We start from the raw sequence: 19,192 nt of genomic DNA, 5'->3' as shown, positions 1-19,192 counted from the left end.
CTCCCACAGTCCAAAAACATGTATGTCAGGTTGATTGGTGACTCTAAATTGCCCATAGGAGTGAGTGTGAGTGTGTGAGGTTGTTTGTCTCTATGTGGCCCTGTGATGGACTGGTGACCTGTCCAGGGTGGACCCCTGGTTAAGGAATAAGGGGGTCTAGATGATGGATGTATAGTCAAGTGCATATCAGGACCAAAACCAAGTCATGAGGTTAAAGGACCAGTCTAGACCTCAGGAATACCATTTTGTTGAAGGATAGGTCAGGTCAAGTGTACACAACCTTTCTAAAGCTCTGAGTGGCTTCAGTAACTGTGAAATAAAAGAAGTTTCTGACCAAGAAGACTTGACTTGGCTGTCTGTGCAAACTGATCACTTTGGTCAGCAACTCTGCAGAGCTGTGAGAACCTGCTGAAGGGACTATAATCTTAACAGCTCTCTGTCATTCAGGCCTTCATAGCAGGGACACTTGACAAAGGCCACGATGAGTGAAAGGCAGTTGACTGCCTGCTTTGAGTTTGTCTAACAACATTCAAAGGCAAAGACTCTCTCGGCGGATGAAGCAAAAACTGAACTCTTCAGCAGCAGAGACAATGAGACTGGTCAAAGTGAGGGACAAAAGTGCAGCTCAAATGCTTGAAGAAAACAAGCTCCAGAGTGCAGCAACATAAGCCTGAGGCGACGCTTCACATGTCAACACAACAATCACTCTGACCGCACAGCCAAGACAACACAAGTTTGACTGTCCTTGTCACAGCCCAGACCAACACCTGTGAAGACGCTCAGATATGACAGTTCATAAACAGGCTGACAGTTTGACAGGACTTGTCAGGCAGAATGACTGCCAAAGTAAAGAATTACCCAAGAACACTAAAAGCTGCAGTTGTAATCAAAGGGGCATTTACTAAATATTAAATTATGGGCCTGAAAGCTTCAGCAAATTAGATATTTTAGTTTTATAAATTTGCACAAAAATCTAAACCATATTTTCAGTTTGGTATTATGATTAACTGTGGAGTGTAAGGTAAGTGGTAGACATGGAAATGTTATGAATTTAAAATGACACGTATACACACACACAGTATAACTGTGGTGTGGCCTAAGTGAGTGCCACAGAGACAGCTACCAGAAAGAGCCAGAGGTGCAGGAGTTGTCACTGTCTCGTACTACAAAATAAAGCATCTAGCCCCACCAGGTGTTTTAAAGGGGGAGTGCAGTGTTTAATATGCGAAACAGGCTCCCATGACCCATAAAAAAAGAAGGTTTTGTCAAGTACATATACGGACAAAGTAAAGTACATTTTTGTAAAATAAAATAAAATAAACCTATATATTTCCCATTTCAAAACAGATTTGGCCTGAACCAAAGTTACACTGATTCAGCTTTCCAGAATATTTATATCATTTGTCAAAGCATAGTTAATCATTAACTCTTGGTACAACTCAGTTTCACTCACAGTTTCAGTTTCACTCAGTTAATAAAAAGGTTCTTACATAGAAACGTTAACTAGACTGTGTGTGTCTACTTAGCAAACATACTCAGGGTGAAAAATCCCAAAGACAGCGCTGCCTGTGAGACTGAATACAGGGCAACAAAACCCAAAAGTCTTATGCTATCCCATGATGCATTTCGAGGAGAATCGGTTGTAATAGGGATTCTTGTAACGCACTGGTGATAATTCTAACGCTAGCTTAGCATAAGGTTTTTCTGTTTACTGTACTTAATGGGCTTTTATTTTGAGAATCTACAGGATTAGTAGGCGCTGACTTTTATTGTACAGTTGACTGCAGGTGAGTAAAATCCGTGCATGACCGCTGCAGCTAATGTTAATGTGAACTAGCGGGGCCACAGAGTGAGCGTTAGCTAGCTTGAGCTAATTAGCTCGGTAACGTTAAACGTGCAGGGTGGTCGCTTTTCCACCGAGGAGGAGCTCCACTCCAACACTATCAGTCACTTGTGCTATCCGTGTTAAAATTTGGTACCGTGTTTGACTTGACCTGACCCACCGTAACCCAGGAAAACGTCACCAGTGCCCTTAGGTTGCCAGTTAAATGTCCTCTCTGTGCTGTAGGTTTCTGAACACCTCACAATGTCCTACCCGCCTCCCCTCAACCGGCAGCAGATTGGGATCCCACCTCCACAGTATGGGGGGTTTGCCCCACCTGTCCCGCCAGGTACTGATAAGCTGTGTTTTTGTAAAGCATGCACTCGGGTCCTTTGTGCATTATGCAAGTTATTTGTTGAATTGCATGTCAACAAAACGGGCCAGTTACTGTATGTGAAGTAAAGCCATTGTTTGTGTGTCAGAATATCTCAGGGAATGATCTGACATAGAGGGTTGAAATGAGAAACAGACAGGGCCAATAAAACCACAGGTTATTGAAATGGTAATGAAAGTTGCAGCTGAAACCCTGTGGTGAGCAATAAAGAGAATGATAGACCAAACTGTCTTTTGACATTTATTTTCTTGCAAGTAAAAGAGCAGCACAAAACACATAGACACTCAGTTGTTTCCCCAACTGCTCAGCTCCTACTGGACTGAGGCTGCTGTTTATAGACAAATGCAAATAATCATCCCTTATGTCCATATTCAGCTACAAATATTATTCCCTAATACAATTATATGCCCAAAACCTACAGTTTTATTTGATAATTAATTCTCCATCCTGGCCGTGCACTTGTTTGATCCTCACACCTAGCATATCTCACAAATACTCCTTCATACATTGGTATGTGTGCCACAGCAGTACATCCTTGAGAATATAATGCCCCCTTTAGTACACAGTGTTCTTGGTGCTTGGTAAACCAGAGACATAAAAAACAAAACAGAGCTGCACCTGCAGTGTCTTCATGAAATCAATCAAAGCCTTTGAGTAAAGAGTCATTTTCCATTACAAAGATCAGAGAGAAATACCTCTAAATGTAATATCTAAATAACTGCAAACAATTAGCAACACTTTCTACTTGTTTGGTTTACAGTATCCAACAGTATCCATGTGGCTGCTCGTAGTTGTGGATCTCAGTATATGTGGCTTGAATGACTTATCTTTTTTTTTTTTTTTTTTTTTTTTTTTTGCAGGTACTCCCATGATCCCGGTTCATATGGGTGTAGTAGCCCCCACACCCACAGTGAGTTAGAAACAGGAGTTCCTACTGCATGCCAGTTAAAACATCAGATGGTCTGCATGACTTGTTTTTAGATCCCTAATCCATTCACTGTGTAAACAACCACGTATGTAACAGTTTAGCCCAGTTCATGCCATTTGTTTTTGGCCAGTGTTAACACTAATTATCAGTTGCCTATAAATTTGTAATTTCTTTCATTTGCGCTGGAGGAAAGTACCACTTGAATGTCTTAAATGTTGTTTAAATGTTGCAGGTTCTCGTCCCGACCACGGTGACTGTTGCGCAGAAGCCGATGATTCCGAGGAAGGAGCCTGGCACCCTCAGAGCTAAGGATACAGAGGACGGCAGTGGCCCAACCACTACTGTATTTGTGGGCAACATCTCTGAAAAGGCATCTGACATGTTGGTCAGACAGCTTCTAGCAGTGAGTTGACTGTACATAAAACAAATTAAGAGTTATAGGTGACAGGTGGTTATTGCACATTTAACATACTAACACTTCCAGCACATCAAGGTAAGCACCACATTGCAGTCTATCAATCCAGTTCTACAGAATACCATTAGTCCAATATCTGCATCAAACATTGTGATGCCACTGCTGCACTTTGCTCAGAAAACTGTCTCATGGAAACACCAGTACTGCCATGTCAACTTTCTTACCAGTGCCTGTTCGCCATTGATACACATTAGCATTAGTAATGTGAAATGAAGTAATGTTTTTTTTTCTCTCTCGTGTTTCATTATAGAAATGTGGTATTGTTCTAAGCTGGAAAAGGGTTCAAGGTGCATCGGGGAAACTTCAAGGTAAAAACAAAAACACTGCAACACATGTACCACTTCAGATTAAAAAATATTCCCCACCCTGTAGTTTTTATAGCATTGGCTCTGTAGATGGAATTAGGCTAATAGAAAGACACTGTTAAATATTGCAAAATCCAAAGTCTGTATTTGTTACTGCAACTATTTGAGATTACAGTAGAACTAACTTTCTGCTCACATCTCCTGGAAGCTTTTGGGTTCTGCGAGTATAAAGAACCTGAATCGACACTGCGAGCCCTCAGACTTCTACATGAGTTGCTCTTAGGTGATAAGAAGCTGTTGGTCAAGGTAGATGCCAAGACCAAGGCCCAGTTAGATGAGTGGAAGGCAAAGAAGAGGAGTGCCAATGGGGTGAGCTATTGGCATGTTGGATAAAAGATAAATTCAACATTTCTGTTAGGTGTTAAATTGGGTCTGTGAGCTTGTTCTCCACAATGTCTGGTTTGACCATATAGGGAGCCAGCGTGGCGTCAAAGAGCGGGGACGAGGATGAGGAGGAGGTTCTTGATGAAGAAACCCTGCGTAGGGACCAGGTTGTGAAAGGAGCTATAGACATCCTCATCCGAGAGTATGCTAGTGAACTCAATGCTCCCTCGCTGGACCCCGACAGTCAACCTCACAAGAAGAGGAAAGAGAAGAAAGATGAGGTAGTGTTTGCATGTAAACAAAGCCTGGAACAATATTCTTTTGTGCTGTGATTTGTAGCTTCTTTGTAGTAATTGGCAAATACTTAGTGTTTGTTCCTTGTCTTTCTCTCTTTTGTGTAAGGAGGATATCAATGCCATGGAGATGGAAGATGACAAGAGAGACTTGATTTCCAGAGAGATCAGTAAATTCCGGGACACACACAAGGTAATGTATCAAGCTGCTGTTTTTACTCTGTAGTTTAGGTTTTGGAGAAGGAATCCTCCACATTTGTAATTTGAAATTGCTCAACAGCAAATGAAGCTGAAGTTTATATACTTAATGGAGGGGATTCCTCCCTAGGATTTGCTACTATCAACCATAGTATCTACATATTCTGTTAATATTTAGATTAGTTTCTGAAATTCAAACATTGAAAGACTAGAGAGTATTTAATGTTGATTCAAATATTTTAGAGTATCTGTTAGAGGCTTGAAGTGTTCAGATGCTTTATCAGTGAGCCACAGGTGGACTTGTAGTATCTATTTCCAAATTGGAAAGTGTTACCACTGTTCATCAGTTTTAGCTCTACACAAGCTGTAAGCTAATTTGATTACACAGAGTGCATGGACACAATGTTAAATTCCATCTAAAGCTAATCTATTGATTAAACCCCACCAATATGGTAGAGTTCATTTGGTGACTAGAGCAAGATGAATCTCAGAATCTCAGCTTTGGGAAAAAGTTGCGAGGATAGGATGTAAGTATGAGCTTTCATTTCTTCCTTACTCATCTTGGGCGCTCCCTTCTGGAGGGGTTGCAGAGGGGCAACTGGCTCTCAGGTCACTTCCATTGTTTTTACTTATGTGTGGACATGGGCATGCAAAGCTCCCACTGGTACTGGTGCTGACACTGGACTGTACTAATTGTTAGTGATTAAAAAAACAAAACAGTCACAGTCAGGCAGGGAGCTCAGTGAAACTCTGCAGGTCCTCATATGATCAATGTTGTGTTTTGAGGAACACACACAGACTAAATGAGCCTAACCACTGCGGTAGTTTAAGCTGCAGTTTATTGAGTTATTAAATCAGGGGGCGCCCCTTCACAGCACTCTGTGGTCTGAAGATTAATGAGGTGAGTCCTTGTTATATATGTATATTATCCCTCTTATGTTTGTCTAATTTTGATTTGAAAATTAGATTTTTTCTTTTGTGATGAGTCTTAGATTTACCTGAGATTTTCTGAGGAAAAACAATGAAAGAACAGAGAAATAAATGAAATGTTGAAGTGTATTAGTGAATCTCATCTTCTATGTGATGCAAGTGACAGATCTAAAAGAGCCAGATAATTAGAACATAATCATCAAAGACAGAAAAAAAGACTTGGTATGTTGTAGGGGAACAGATTTTAAAACCATGATAGCAGAATGCCAAAGCACCACTGACAAGGATCATTGCAAAGTATGTTATAATAGGGACGAAGTAAAGTACTGAATATAGAAGGCTGGAATTTGGAAACCAGTGCTAATCGGTATTTAGTGAAATCTAATCCCACTAATGATTTAGTTTAGTTAAATACAGTGTTAAGAAGAAAATTTCAGCTGTTTTTTTTTTTTTTTAAATAATGAAATGTTAGAAAGAGGTAAGTTCAGAAATGAGTGAAGGTTCTAACTCTAAGCATTACAGTAGGAGCTGTGGATTAAAGCAACTCGCTGTCAGATACCTTGTTCATTGTCTAGTTTTAAACTACTCTCACCTGTTAATGCTGTTTGAATCAGCTTTTATGGACATAGTCATGTGGAACAGGTAGTTTAGACCCGTCATTCTTTCCTTATTTTGCTCATCATTCAACAGTTGTCAGACCCACAGTTCAAACTGTTTTCTCTAATATTGTGAGGACAGATTGGACTGCGGGTCTCACTCTGTTAAATGTTTTGATACCATTTAATGGGTTGGAGAGACTGGAGAGACAGGACAGCCTACAGGTAAGACTGCTTCACTAATTTCCTTGTGGCAAAGTGGAATACAGTATCTAACTTGATGAATTTAAAAAACTTTGTTCTTGATGTTTTTTATGTGGATGAAGTGTAATTAGATAACCTGCTTCGCTGGTATCGTTTGGACATTTTTCCTGATTATATTGCCTTTACACTTGACCTGCTTTTCCTCCCACACGTAGCCTGTAGGATGTGTAGGGGCAGAGAAGCGCTGAAACCATAGTTCATCACCTGTAAGTTGCACACTAATAGCTGCCAAATGATCTGCAGAAAATGCTATGATTTCTGTGCCAGCCGGTGAGAACATAGACACCTGATTTACATTTCTTACATACACATAGAGGTTTTGGGGTGTTTTTTAATCACATGCATTCAAGATAGGCCTGCATACACTTTCAAACTCCTCATATTTGATAGTTTTTGTCTTGAGGGAGTAGCACAAGGTATTCATTGCTCTACAGAATCTCTGAGAAACTGAACGCATAAAATTATCCAACAGTACAATGTAGTCTGAGATGCTGCTTCTGTCACTCAGCCTATGCCAGAACTCCCACACTGCTGCAGAGGAGCACTTGCATTCTCCCCCACATCTCAGGCGACCATGTAGAAAACACATGGGAGCTGATTATGTAATTCGCTTATTTGGGCCATTTGCCAATTCTTTATGTTACCATGAGCATGTTCATAGCATGAGGGGCCCCTGTTTCCAGTTAAACCCATCAACTCAAGGAATCGTATAAAGACTCAAGGAGTCCATAAAGCATCAGACCATATATTAGATGACAAATATCTTCTGCTGTGTGGAATAGTCACCATCATCTTATTTGTAGACACAGTGATGCACCTACAATATGTCTTAGATAAGGTTGTCTTCTAAGGTTGTCACTTTCTGCATTAGTCTGAGTGCACATTGATTCGAAAAGTGGGCTGGTCGAGGCTTCATCAATACATATCTGCCTACAGCTGAGTTTTTATTGGAATAGACCGTCATGACATCAGAGCATAATCTCAGATCACCATAGAGCACATAGTAACCGCAGAGGATGAGCTGACCTGTTACATATCAGACAAAATCATTCAGTACTAATGTTTGTGATAAAGGCCAGGGCTGAATACTGGAACGAAAAAATGTCTCTCCACCACTTTGATATTAAAAAAAATGACAGTTATGCTGTAATCCTTCATACAGCTAAAGATTATTTCATTTTGTGTGCCCTTCAGGAATAAACTGCAGTTTAGGGGTGTAAGAAAGTGTGTCCTGTATTGAGCAGCATCTCTATTAAATCTGCTTAAGCAGAGGATCAGTCTTCCTGGAGGAAATGTCAGGGCTAAGGGGACGCTGTCACTCACAGCAGCCAGCCACTCTAAGGCAGTGGGTCATTGGCTTTATGTGAGCATCACTGGCCCAGGGACACTAAGTTATTTTCAGTATAATGTGCTGATAGCCTGTTTATATTTGATGGTACTTTGGGTGTTTTTAATCTAGTAACACATTCCCCACTTCATCTCCCCTTTCTTCCTGTTGGGCCCCTGTAGAAACTGGAGGAGGAAAAAGGAAAGAAAGAAAAGGAACGACTGGAGCTCGAGAGGGAAAGGAGAGAGAGGGACAAAGAGCGGGAACGTGAGAGGGAACGCCGCGACCGTGAGAAAGAGAAGGAGAGGGAGAGAGAAAGGGACAAAGAGCGAGAAAGAGACCGCGATCGTGATCGTGATCGTGAGCGAGAGCGAGATCGTGAACGGGAGAGGACAAAAGAGCGAGAGAAGGAGCGAGAGAGCGAAAGGAGTCGAGACGTCAGTGAAGGTCGCAGCAGATCGAGGTCAGTGATGATACCTGATTACATGAGTCATTTTGACACAATGCTGACTTATCTGAAGGTTACAAGTCAGATAATAGAACAGGTGCACACTTAAATGGAGTTTGATGGCTCATTTAACTTTCTTGAAATGAAACCATTGTTGTGCAGTTGTTATGTGCACACCATAACAGCAGTGATGTGTTTTCTGCAGAGAGCGGACAAGAGAAGAGAAGAAACGAGAACGTGAAGAAGATGAGGAGGACGTCTACGAACGGAGGAGACTTGAGAGGAGGCTTCGAGACAAGGAGGCAGCTTACCAGGAAGTACGTATATTGTGTCACCTAAGTTTCATGTTGGTGAAGCATAATTACACTTAAGTTAATTTCATAATTTCATTTCTTAAAGCGCCTCAAAAACTGGGAGATCCGAGAGAGGAAGAAGTCCCGAGACTACAACAAAGAAACAGAAAGGGATGATGAGAGGCGGCGTGAAATGGTATACATCAATGCACAGCTGATCACGTTGTTAGCAAATAATATTGCCATTGTTTTTAGACAGTTTATAACCTCAGATATGGCAGGACTTGCTGGGTTTATGCAGATCCACTAATTATTGCTGTGGGTTGATATTTAGATGAAAGAAGCCAAAAGGTTGAAAGAATTTCTTGAGGATTATGACGACGACAGAGACGACCCCAAATATTACAGGTGACTGTCACATTCAGAAGTGTGAGGCATGCTGGCTTTTGTTTTTGCATTACTTCACTTCATTATTCTCTTTCTCAGGGGGAGTGCTTTGCAGAAGCGACTTCGAGACCGAGAGAAGGAGATAGAATTGGATGAGCGAGACCGGAAGAGGGAGAAGGAGGAGCTGGAGGAGATCAGACAAAGGCTTCTCACTGAGGGGCACCCTGACCCTGATGCTGAGCTGCAGAGGGTGAGTCCTCACGCAACTTACTTTTGTTTGACTGTAGCATAAAGTAAAGCCATTTTTATTTGCCGGGTATATTTGCACAGATGGAGGAAGAGGCAGAGCGCAGACGGCAGCCTCCTCTGAAGCTTGAACCTGAGGAGGACGTGAAGCAGGAGAAGACTCACAAGGATCGGGAAAAGAGAGTGTCAGAAAGAATTGTGGAGCCAGCACCACGAAGCCACCAGCAGCATTCAGATGATGATGTGGAGTTCAGAGAGGAGGATGACTTCCACGATGGTGATGACTCTCAAGAAGTCAAGCCGCAACTCAAACCCATTATGCGACCAATCACAACCGCGCCGTCGGTGTCCTCAGCCAGTGGAAATGTGACTCCAAACACACCCGGTAATGAATCTCCCTGCGGCATCATCATTCCGGGCGAGAACACTCCTGATGTCCAACCACCAGAGGAGCATCGGCCAAAAATTGGTCTCAGTCTCAAACTGGGTGAGTACAGAAGTTAACTAAGGATGCAGGGGGATCTATTTCTTTAACATTACAGCTGTACTAGAATAAACTGGTCTTCTGCTGCAGGTGCCACCAACAGCCCCAACCAGCTCAACGCAGGAAAGCGAAAGAAACTGGCAACCGTGGAAAGTGTTTTCAACAAGTTTGACGACGAGGAGGCTGACGAGCAGCCTCGTAAAAGGAAACTGGTTCCACTGGACTATGGTGATGACGATAAGAGTCTGGGGCTGGATGGGGCAGAAATTTCAGGGGCCAAAGGCAGCATCAACACAGAGGAGAAACGTAAGCACATAAAGAGCCTTATTGAGAAGATTCCCACAGCCAGGCCTGAGCTCTTCTCCTACCCTCTGGACTGGACCATGGTTGACACGGTAAAGAGCCTTCGTCATTTTGGATTTCTGGCTGTTTTATTACATTTACAGTATTTTCTGCCTGCTCCTGTGACGTTCAAAGATAATGAAAAGGACAGAATTTTAGAAGCATCATCATCAACATTAATCAATTTCTTTGTTTGTATTTGCTGATTTTATGTGATCACATTGAAAATGAAGCTTTATGTTGATTGATCTCCCTATAGGTTCTCATGGATCGTCGTATTAAACCATGGATCAATAAGAAAATCATTGAATACATTGGCGAGGAGGAACCCACTCTGGTTGATTTTGTCTGTTCAAAGGTCAGTTAGTATGAACTGAGGTTTAAATTTAGGTCTGGATCCTTTTTCCTGATTTATTTATTTTTTTGGGTGGTGTTGTTTGCTATAACTGTGTTTCTTCTCCTCCCCAGGTGATGGCACACAGCACCCCTCAGGGTATTCTTGATGATGTTGCAATGGTAAGTTGAACTTAGCTCACAACCCTGTTTGAGTTCATTTGAATCTTTTTATATTGTTAGTTATTTCAACTTGTTCAAGTAAACATTAAATTCTTATTGGCTTTTGTTTGGTGATAAAGTTTTACAGGTTTTTAAAGATTGATTCATTGTTTGTCATATTTCAAATAAAAATGCAGAATAACAGCTGGTAGATCTGATACTTTGACATATATGACAGTGACCTAAATAGGTTTTGGGCTGTAGGTTGCACCTAGAGCTGTAGAAAATTTTAAGTCCATCTTCCACTAGTTTGACGTTTCGCAAATAAAACTGTCAAAATAGTAATTCATTGTTTTCATGTAAAATGTTCATTTAACAAGTTACTGGTATATGTACACATTTTCTAACACATCTCTTTGTGTTTAGGTCCTTGATGAAGAAGCAGAAGTCTTCATAGTAAAAATGTGGAGGCTGTTGATATATGAAACAGAAGCTAAGAAGATTGGACTGGTGAAATAAAGACCACGTGTCTCTGACTGATTGTCTCACCTCACAGTTTTGCTACCTGCAGTTTTCTGGTCTGGCAGACTGTAAACATGTGCCCCTCCATTCCTTCAACAAGGAGCTGTTGCCTTGTGTGCGTGCGTGTGTGTTTGTGTGTGTGCGTGCGTGTGTTTGTGTGTGTGTTTGTGTTTGGAAGCGAAAGTGTGAGCTGTGAACAGAAAGGGTTTGCACAAACACACTGCATGATAAGATTTGGTTGTATTTTTTTCTTTTGTTGATGCTGGTGAGACAAAAGAGTTGCAAATGACCCATCTGTTCTTCTGTATGTTGGACATATTCTGCTTTGACTTACTGTTGTCATGTTACGGCACTGCTCCGTTGTGTGAACTAATAAATAAGCTTTTTTTTTTTTTTTTTTTTAAATAAAATATTGTCTCTTTTGCTTTAACACATTCCCAGCCCCTCGGTGAACCTTCTTGAAACCTAATTTTAAAACCTCCGAGTTTATACTGACCTCATTTGTTTTGTGGTGGTTTCATCAAATTACTTTTTTTTTTTTTTTAAGTGTCACGTAACACACAGAAAACCTTGGATAAGATACTATTCCACGTTCAAACCAGGGGCGATTCTAGGATCAGGCTTTTATACAGGGCCTTATTTTCTGGGGTCTATCTGGGGACTAAACCCTGCTCTCTCACCTTGTCTGCATCACTGTCCTCTGTGCTGTCAACCAAAGAGCAAACTTAGCATCCAATCACAGAATATGTAATAAAAGGCTTAAATTGAACTATACAGATTCATATTACTCGAATTGAGTACTGAGTTATTATGGGTAATGCAGTCAGGTAGCGTCATTTTGACCTCACTTTCTCACCTGAACCTGGTCTCTTTGGGAAAAAAAACAATTTAAACATAAAACTGAATTTTCTTTTATTTGTTAATGAAGAATAATAATTGCAAAGCTTTATAATACGGTGCAGGTTTGCCATTTTATCCCCACTTAAACTAAAATAATAAAGTGCATCAGTTCAGTTATCACTGAAAACTGGGAAACAAAATATTCATATTTCAGAAGCTGGTCTCTGTAATTTATTTTAATGTATTTATGTATTTGCTTTTACTTGTGACTCAAACATTTCAATAGAAAATGAGTGAATGAAATTACCTGGGGCTTGTGTCTTGTATTCCTGTTTATTAAATTAGGTTTAATGTTGCTCTAATTCTTCTTCTCTCTTTTTCTAACCTTGATTCACAAAGGGACACGTGGCAGGTTTGTCTCGACAGGTTAACCAGGATGACCTGTGACCCGGAAACACTCTTCTTCGGCACTAAACAGGAGAATGTTCAGTTAGCCGCTTCGGTAGCTGCTAGCCAAGTCGGGAAGTTGCAGCATTGTTCGTGTCAGCTGGTTTTTGAGGAAACTATGCGGGTTTGAGCGTGAAGGTCGACATGTCAGGGTGTTTTACTGGCGAGTTTTAAGAGCCGGACACACACGGAAGCTAGTTAGCTTAGCATTGCTAGCGGCATCGTCTCTGCGCTGCTAACGTGGATGTTTGGTCGTAAACTGAAACAATAAGGAGACGTGACGTTTTTTAAATTGAGCTTCATTAACTCACAGCTGCAGTTTGCGGCATGATATTTATTGTGACGTGTTAACAGTGTGTGACGAGGCTGGTTTTGATGGTGTAGCTAGGTAGATTAGCAGCCATGGACGATTTTAGCTCGATTAGCCTGCTGTCTCTGGCGATGTTGGTGGGATGTTATGTGGCCGGGACGATCCCTTTGGCAGTCAACTTCTCAGAGGTGAGTTTGAGACATTAAACTCTGTGACAGTCCTTTAACAGTCAACTTCTCAGAAGTGTGTTTGGGACATTAAACTTTGTGCAACATGCTGCTTTGTTTAACTGTAGTCACTTATCAGTATCCACATCTCTAAATGTGCCCAGAGGTGAAAGGTCATCTCTGTGGGTGGCTTTAATCAGGGGTATGTCATATTGCAAAATTTGGCGTTTTGGTATTTTGGTAAAATCAAGTTAATACAGGTCTAATACCACAGATACAGATACTTTTTACTTCTAACACAGGCTTATGTACGCTCATGTAGTGGAGGTCAGTGTTATTAACATATGCTACATCTGAATAGGTTTACTTGACCACAGTGATAATTATAATAATGATGTGCATGTTCAAGTCCAGGACTAGTCTGTTTTATAAATTACTGTGAGAAATGAGAATGTTTTTCTTTTTTCTTCTGATGGCAGCTGAAGAACGTCCCATGCGACTAAAATATTATTTTCATCACAATATGTGAACTTCCTGGTTAGTCTGTGCCTCTCTGAATGCCACACCCCTCCCCTCTCTTTGTTTCTTCTGCAGCTCGGAGTTTTTTTTGTTTTTTTTTTTTTGTGGTGTTTTAACATTAAACATTTTAAACAAGATTGGTGATGTTGCCGCACTAGTGAACAGTGTTGTGGTCGCAGTTCATTTACTGAAGTAACGCCACGTAACGCTCCACAGCTGCTGCTCCTCTCTGCCGTCATGATGCCTTCATGACTACAAGATGTGAAAGGAGCTTTGGTGTTTGCACAGACATGTCTGATGAAAGTGAAGTATCAATCCCATCACTCTAGTATTGATCTGATACCAATACCAATGTTGCTATTGATACTATCTATTGGGATCGATCCGCCCACCCTTAGCTTTAATCAGAGAAAGAAGCAGTGAACATATCATAAATTTTGTAACGCTGGATAATCTTTTTGTTTCTGCAGGAGAAGCTGAAGCTGATCACTGTGATGGGGGCTGGGCTGCTCTGTGGGACTGCGCTTGCCGTTATCATTCCTGAAGGGGTCCATGCACTTTATGAGGAAATCCTTGAAGGTAGAGTTTGGCACATCCATGTTAAAACAACACTACACAGAAATGGTCTCCACAGATGCTTCAGATTTAGGCACTCTGATTTGGTGTGTGTGTGTGTATTTCATTAAGTGGAAACCAGCATAAATTTCTGAAAGACTGTTGCAAAACATGCCCAAAGCTTTCGACTCCTTCAGGAGCAGCAGAGAACAGAAAAACAGAGAAAACCGAGTAACGAAGGTGTAGAGAAATATTTCATAGATACACGTACTTGCCCTGTGGACAGAATCAGTTTAAATACTATTCAAACAGAGCAAAGTTCATCAAGTGTCGTACACACAGATGACGTCTGTTTCTGTTGCATAACGTTGTCAATTACAGGTATTTGTTTTGGTCTAATTTGCACATTACCTGTGTCATAGGAGGCCACATGACTGTGTGGTGATCTCTTTGTTAAGCTGTGAATTTGTGCACTGTTGTCTCTCCGGACCTGTGTGTCTGCAGGTGGACACCACAGCCACAGCCACAGCCAGGCTGGAGGTGTGGAAGTCTCCGAGACAAAGGGTGAAGCTGAGGCAGCTCTTGGTGCCAGCGTGAAACACGAACACACTCACGAGGAGCTTCATGCCTGCATCGGAGTTTCTCTAGTCCTGGGCTTCGTCTTTATGTTACTCGTGGACCAGATAGGCAGTTCTCATATGCACAACACTGAGGGTCAGTATACCAAGCCAGATAAAAATCTGATATACTAAATCTATTGCACTTGTTTCTTAGAAAGGAACAGCACACAGGTATAGAAGGTCTAGTTTCTGGCCTAATTTGGGGAATATGAGGCCTCATCTAGTGAAAATTCCCAAAACACCTTAAGATGGTTAAGTTTTAAATGCTGTTTGCTCAGATGCAGCTAAACGCAGCTGCATTTGAGCTTTTTATTGCAGCATTTCCTGAATTGCAAACTGTTGATAAAGTCTTCAACATTAGATGCTACAGGTGCTGTCGTGTTTTAACTCACATCAGCTTTTGGATTTCGTTTTGTTTAGATCCAGAGGCAGCACGAGTGGCCTCGTCAAAAATCACCACCACCCTGGGTCTCGTGGTCCACGCTGCAGGTTAGATTCTCTTGATAATATATAATAATATTTTTTACCTTCAAACGCATCATATTTGTCTGTTTCTGCTGAAAAGGCAAAACCCAGACTGTAGGTGATTATTTAGTGTGTTTAAGCAGTAATAGATTTTTAACTATATTCTAATCAGGACTTTAATGTGTTGCTGACAGAATATTATCACATCCCCTTCACTTTTTCCTGCAGCTGATGGAGTCGCTCTGGGAGCTGCTGCTTCTACCTCTCAGACCAGCGTTCAGCTCATTGTCTTTGTAGCAATCATGCTGCATAAGGTAACACTGGTTTATATGTTTCACAGGAAATCACTTTCCTTTTTATACTGTATTGTGTGGTTTCTTGCTTGCATTATAAGAAGCACTTTAAATTGCCTTATACAAACTAAGCTTCATCTTTCTTCTTGGTCCTATTTGATAGTAAACTGAATATTTTATTTAAGTGAAAGTAAAATAATGAGGATATTTAAGATATTTCACTTTTCTGTGACTCATTTGAACAAATAAATTAATCCAAAATCTGCAGATTAATCGATAATGGAGATAATCTTTAGTTTGATCACAGTGTGAACTCTGCTGGTTTGTCGTCTTCAGGCTCCAGCAGCGTTTGGTCTGGTGTCTTTCCTGATGCATGCTGGTCTTGAGAGAAACCGCATCCGTAAACATCTCCTGGTCTTCGCCCTGGCAGCACCTGTCCTTGCCATGCTCACATTTTTAGGCCTCAGTCAGGTAAATACAGGTTTTTTGTTTTGTTTTTTTTAGTGTTCTTTTTTTCACTTTTTTTAGCGATTTTTGAATAATTAGGTTCCGTTTTTTGCAGAGTAGGTATATCCATATCCAGCAACTCTGAATATTAAACATCTGTTTACCTTAAAGGCTTGTAAAGTAAACAGTATGACTTTTAAGAAGCATTTTCCAGGAAGGTTTTAGACAATAAAGGGCATTTTATTATCTACACACAGGTGTGTTTCACCAATATTACAGCCATCAGAAAGGAAATGCTTCTGATGGAACAAAGTTTGTCCATGACATTTTTCCCAACAATGTTTTTGTTTGTTCTGCCCCTCAGAGCAGCAAAGAGGCCCTGTCAAACGTCAACGCCACTGGTGTCGCCATGCTCTTCTCTGCCGGCACCTTCCTCTACGTGGCGACTGTCCACGTCCTCCCTGAGGTGGGGGGCGGCGGCCACAGCCACGCTCCTGCAGGAGGAAATGGAGGGAAAGGACTGAGCAAGGTGGAGGTGGCAGCTCTGGTGCTGGGCTGCCTCATTCCCCTGGTGCTGTCTGTCGGTCACCACCATTAGACCCGGCTCAGGACGGTTTGAGGCAGGTGTACAGGGAGACAGAGACTTTAAACGTTGTGGATTTATTGATTTCTTATTGCTTGTTATCTGCTGATGGACTTCGTGGACCAGACTGGTGCTTGTTACGGGCTGGTTACTGAAACTGAATGAAAGATGAATGGAAAGCAGAGTCAGTGTCTGCTGACACTGACAACAAAACATGATATGCCTGCTGTGTCTGTTTATGACACCAGACATGTTGGCCCTTTTCTAAGAAAGGCCAGGGAGGCCACTTTATTTAGATCAGTGGGGAGTTTTCAGTGTTAGGTTATTGTGCTCGTCCAAAGTCAAAGAACCAACCCTGATTTCAGTAAGTGATGTTTTACTAGTTGGCAGTTGAACAGTGAGATTTTGATAAAGCCCCTGATCTGAAGAAAGCTGTTTCTTTTTTTTTAATAATTGTACAGATCTCTTCATAACAATCCAGACTGAGTTGAAGTGGTTGTGGAGTGCCATATTAGTGACTTTGAAACAGGTTCCTGATGAGATGCCGTCATAAGGACATTACAGTTTGTAGAAGATCTTCTTTCCTTATTTCCTTACCAAGAGAAGACTTGTGCTCGCAGCTCGCTCTCAGATGAACCAGCCATATGAACCTAACGACGGAGCTTTGAGCAGCCTCAGTTTATCACAACTGTCACTTTTCTCTGCTTAGTTTCTCGACGCTCATTTACTTTGTTTTACCTGCGCAGTGATTCTAAATATAGACTGTGTAGTGTGTCACTAAGCTTACAGAGGACGATTTTAGCAGCTCTAGATGAACGAATGACTGGATGAATGAATGAAGCATTGTAGGGACCATCAGGAGACTTTTGAACAAACCCATTAGTTTTTGTTCTGTTTTGAATTGGTTTTGTCACATTAATTAATCATACCTGAGCAATAATCATAAAAAAAGTCTCTTCTTTCTCAGGCGTGCAACTCAGTCTAAGGTCTGAAGATTGTTTGCTTCTGTGGTCAAAGTGCTCCTGATTTTTTTTTTTTTTATTACATGTCAGGATTCACTGGTCAGAAGCTCTTGAACGCAGCCCTGCCCCCGACATCCTGCTCTGTACGATTAAAACCTACATAGGCTGTTTCTGTGTCACTGTGCCTGCTCCCAGCAGAGCTCCTGTGTATATATATATGTACTGTATATATATGTATGTATGTGTGTATGCTGTACAGAGTAACTTCTACAGTCTTCATGATGGAACTGCTTTTCTCGCAAATATTTTTTTTCTGTTATTTTTCCATTTGAGGTTTTTGGACATGGACTGACGGGGTCTACAGACTGTCTGAGGAGTCTTTGTTTTATGTATAAATTTAACAGTTTCACACTCAACTCAGTTCCAACCCGCTTGTTGCAGAAACGTCTGTGAATGTAAGAGAAAAGGGATGGGTCGCATGCAGACCAGCAGCTGCAGGTTTGATTATTTTTTGTTTTGGGCTGTACAGGTGCACAAAAGGGATACGCCCCCTGCTGCGTTTATTTACACACCGTTTCATCTTTTTTTTTAATCAATGCCACATCCTAATCCTTGCAGAGATGTGTAGTTCACTTGGTTTCCATCCTTTTAAATTAATTCACAAGGTGAGGGTGCACTGGTATATTTGTCTAGGGCTGCAGCAAATGATTAACATTATCTATTAATTTAATTCACCAGAAAATGTTGAAAATGCCTGAAATAAAAACTGAATATATCCTGTTTAACTACCATGGAAGAGATGAGAAATCCAAAACACATTCAGCTGGAAATTCAAGTTTTCCTTGAAATATTACTTAGATTATCCAAATTATTGCAGATGAATTTTCTGTCATTACCAAACTGCTTTTATTTGGGAATATCAGCCTTTAGAGCCTCAGAAAAGCTCCTGCCAGCTAAAATAGACTGAATGAGCAGGAACGGACGTGTGGAAAACATCCTTAGTTTTTACTAAGACTTTAATATTTGAATCAGTGAGAAACAAACTAATTCTGAAATGTCTAAAGCAGAGAAAAAGAGATGACAGGAAAAACTGATTGAGGATTTTAGATCAGTAACTTAAGTAGAAGAGGATGAAAAATAACTAGAAGTTGGAAAAGAATAATTAACGTGTACTTTAGTAGCTTGTCATGTTTTGTAATCTGTGTTCAGTGAAAATCATGTATCTGCAAATTTGGTGATTTTGAATTTTGCAGGAAATTGTAGAATTTAGATGATACTTTGGTCTTTGGTCGACAGCTTTTGGTTGGTAGATAAAAAACAGTTCTGCACAAAAATGCATTTAAATGTTTTGACGTGAACAATGTGGGTTCAACAGATCAGCTGGGTGAAAATACTATACTGGAAGAGTTTTTCATGAACATCTATGAAGCTTCATCCTCATGTTCTGAAGAGTCTCTGATTCAAAGTAAAAAGAAAAGTCTCTAATGTTTGTCTGACCATCTTAAAGTGCAATAATCTCAGACAGAATCAGATTTCCAGTGTCCACATTTACTGAAACACCTTTGCAACTCTAAACTCCTTCAATCTAACACTGCTGGAGCTGTTAGAAGGTTTAATCAGGAGCGTTTCAGGATCAGGTTAATAGTCTCATTGGGGTTTCGTGTGTCCTTTCTTCTTATTTGCTGTCATTCCAGAATGAATCTGCCTTATCTCTATGTGTTTGGTTGTGAAGATCAGTTGTAAAGCAATGTGTTTTATGATAACTAAATTAAATTTTTTTAACTGGTGGAAATGTTATTTAAGCAGTTTTTACTTTTCCTGGTACAAATGTGAGCAGCCTGAGACGTGTTT

General features: G+C 40.8%; 2 protein-coding genes across 4 annotated transcripts; both read left to right on the top strand.

Annotated features, from left to right (window-relative positions):
* The first annotated feature begins 1,601 nt into the window (after nucleotides 1-1,601).
* On the top strand, nucleotides 1,602-12,127 carry rbm25a (RNA binding motif protein 25a). 2 transcript variants are annotated; one of them, XM_026301080.2, is made up of 18 exons: nucleotides 1,602-1,787; nucleotides 2,069-2,171; nucleotides 3,077-3,126; nucleotides 3,377-3,547; nucleotides 3,870-3,927; nucleotides 4,133-4,293; nucleotides 4,398-4,589; nucleotides 4,711-4,794; nucleotides 8,099-8,379; nucleotides 8,570-8,681; nucleotides 8,764-8,853; nucleotides 8,992-9,065; nucleotides 9,144-9,294; nucleotides 9,375-9,777; nucleotides 9,865-10,169; nucleotides 10,376-10,474; nucleotides 10,585-10,632; nucleotides 11,038-12,127. In XM_026301080.2, the coding sequence occupies exons 2-18, from the start codon at nucleotides 2,087-2,089 to the stop codon at nucleotides 11,128-11,130; spliced, it is 2,457 nt and encodes an 818-aa protein (XP_026156865.1). In that variant the 5' UTR covers nucleotides 1,602-1,787; nucleotides 2,069-2,086; the 3' UTR covers nucleotides 11,131-12,127. The 2 variants fall into 2 exon arrangements, with proteins under 2 accessions (XP_026156865.1, XP_026156866.1); XM_026301081.2 differs by having other exon boundaries at nucleotides 4,714-4,794; nucleotides 11,038-12,126.
* Nucleotides 12,128-12,420: 293 nt separating this feature from the next.
* Nucleotides 12,421-19,133, top strand: slc39a9 (solute carrier family 39 member 9). 2 transcript variants are annotated; one of them, XM_026302280.1, is made up of 7 exons: nucleotides 12,421-12,918; nucleotides 13,887-13,995; nucleotides 14,476-14,685; nucleotides 15,012-15,080; nucleotides 15,285-15,370; nucleotides 15,686-15,820; nucleotides 16,161-19,133. In XM_026302280.1, the coding sequence occupies exons 1-7, from the start codon at nucleotides 12,823-12,825 to the stop codon at nucleotides 16,392-16,394; spliced, it is 939 nt and encodes a 312-aa protein (XP_026158065.1). In that variant the 5' UTR covers nucleotides 12,421-12,822; the 3' UTR covers nucleotides 16,395-19,133. The 2 variants fall into 2 exon arrangements, with proteins under 2 accessions (XP_026158065.1, XP_026158072.1); XM_026302287.1 differs by lacking the exon at nucleotides 14,476-14,685.
* Nucleotides 19,134-19,192: the final 59 nt, after the last annotated feature.

Source organism: Mastacembelus armatus, chromosome 22 (genome assembly GCF_900324485.2).
Source record: "Mastacembelus armatus chromosome 22, fMasArm1.2, whole genome shotgun sequence".
Taxonomy (NCBI): Eukaryota; Metazoa; Chordata; class Actinopteri; order Synbranchiformes; family Mastacembelidae; genus Mastacembelus; species Mastacembelus armatus.
Note: the sequence above shows the minus strand (reverse complement) of the source record. Positions and strands in the feature narration are given on the sequence as shown.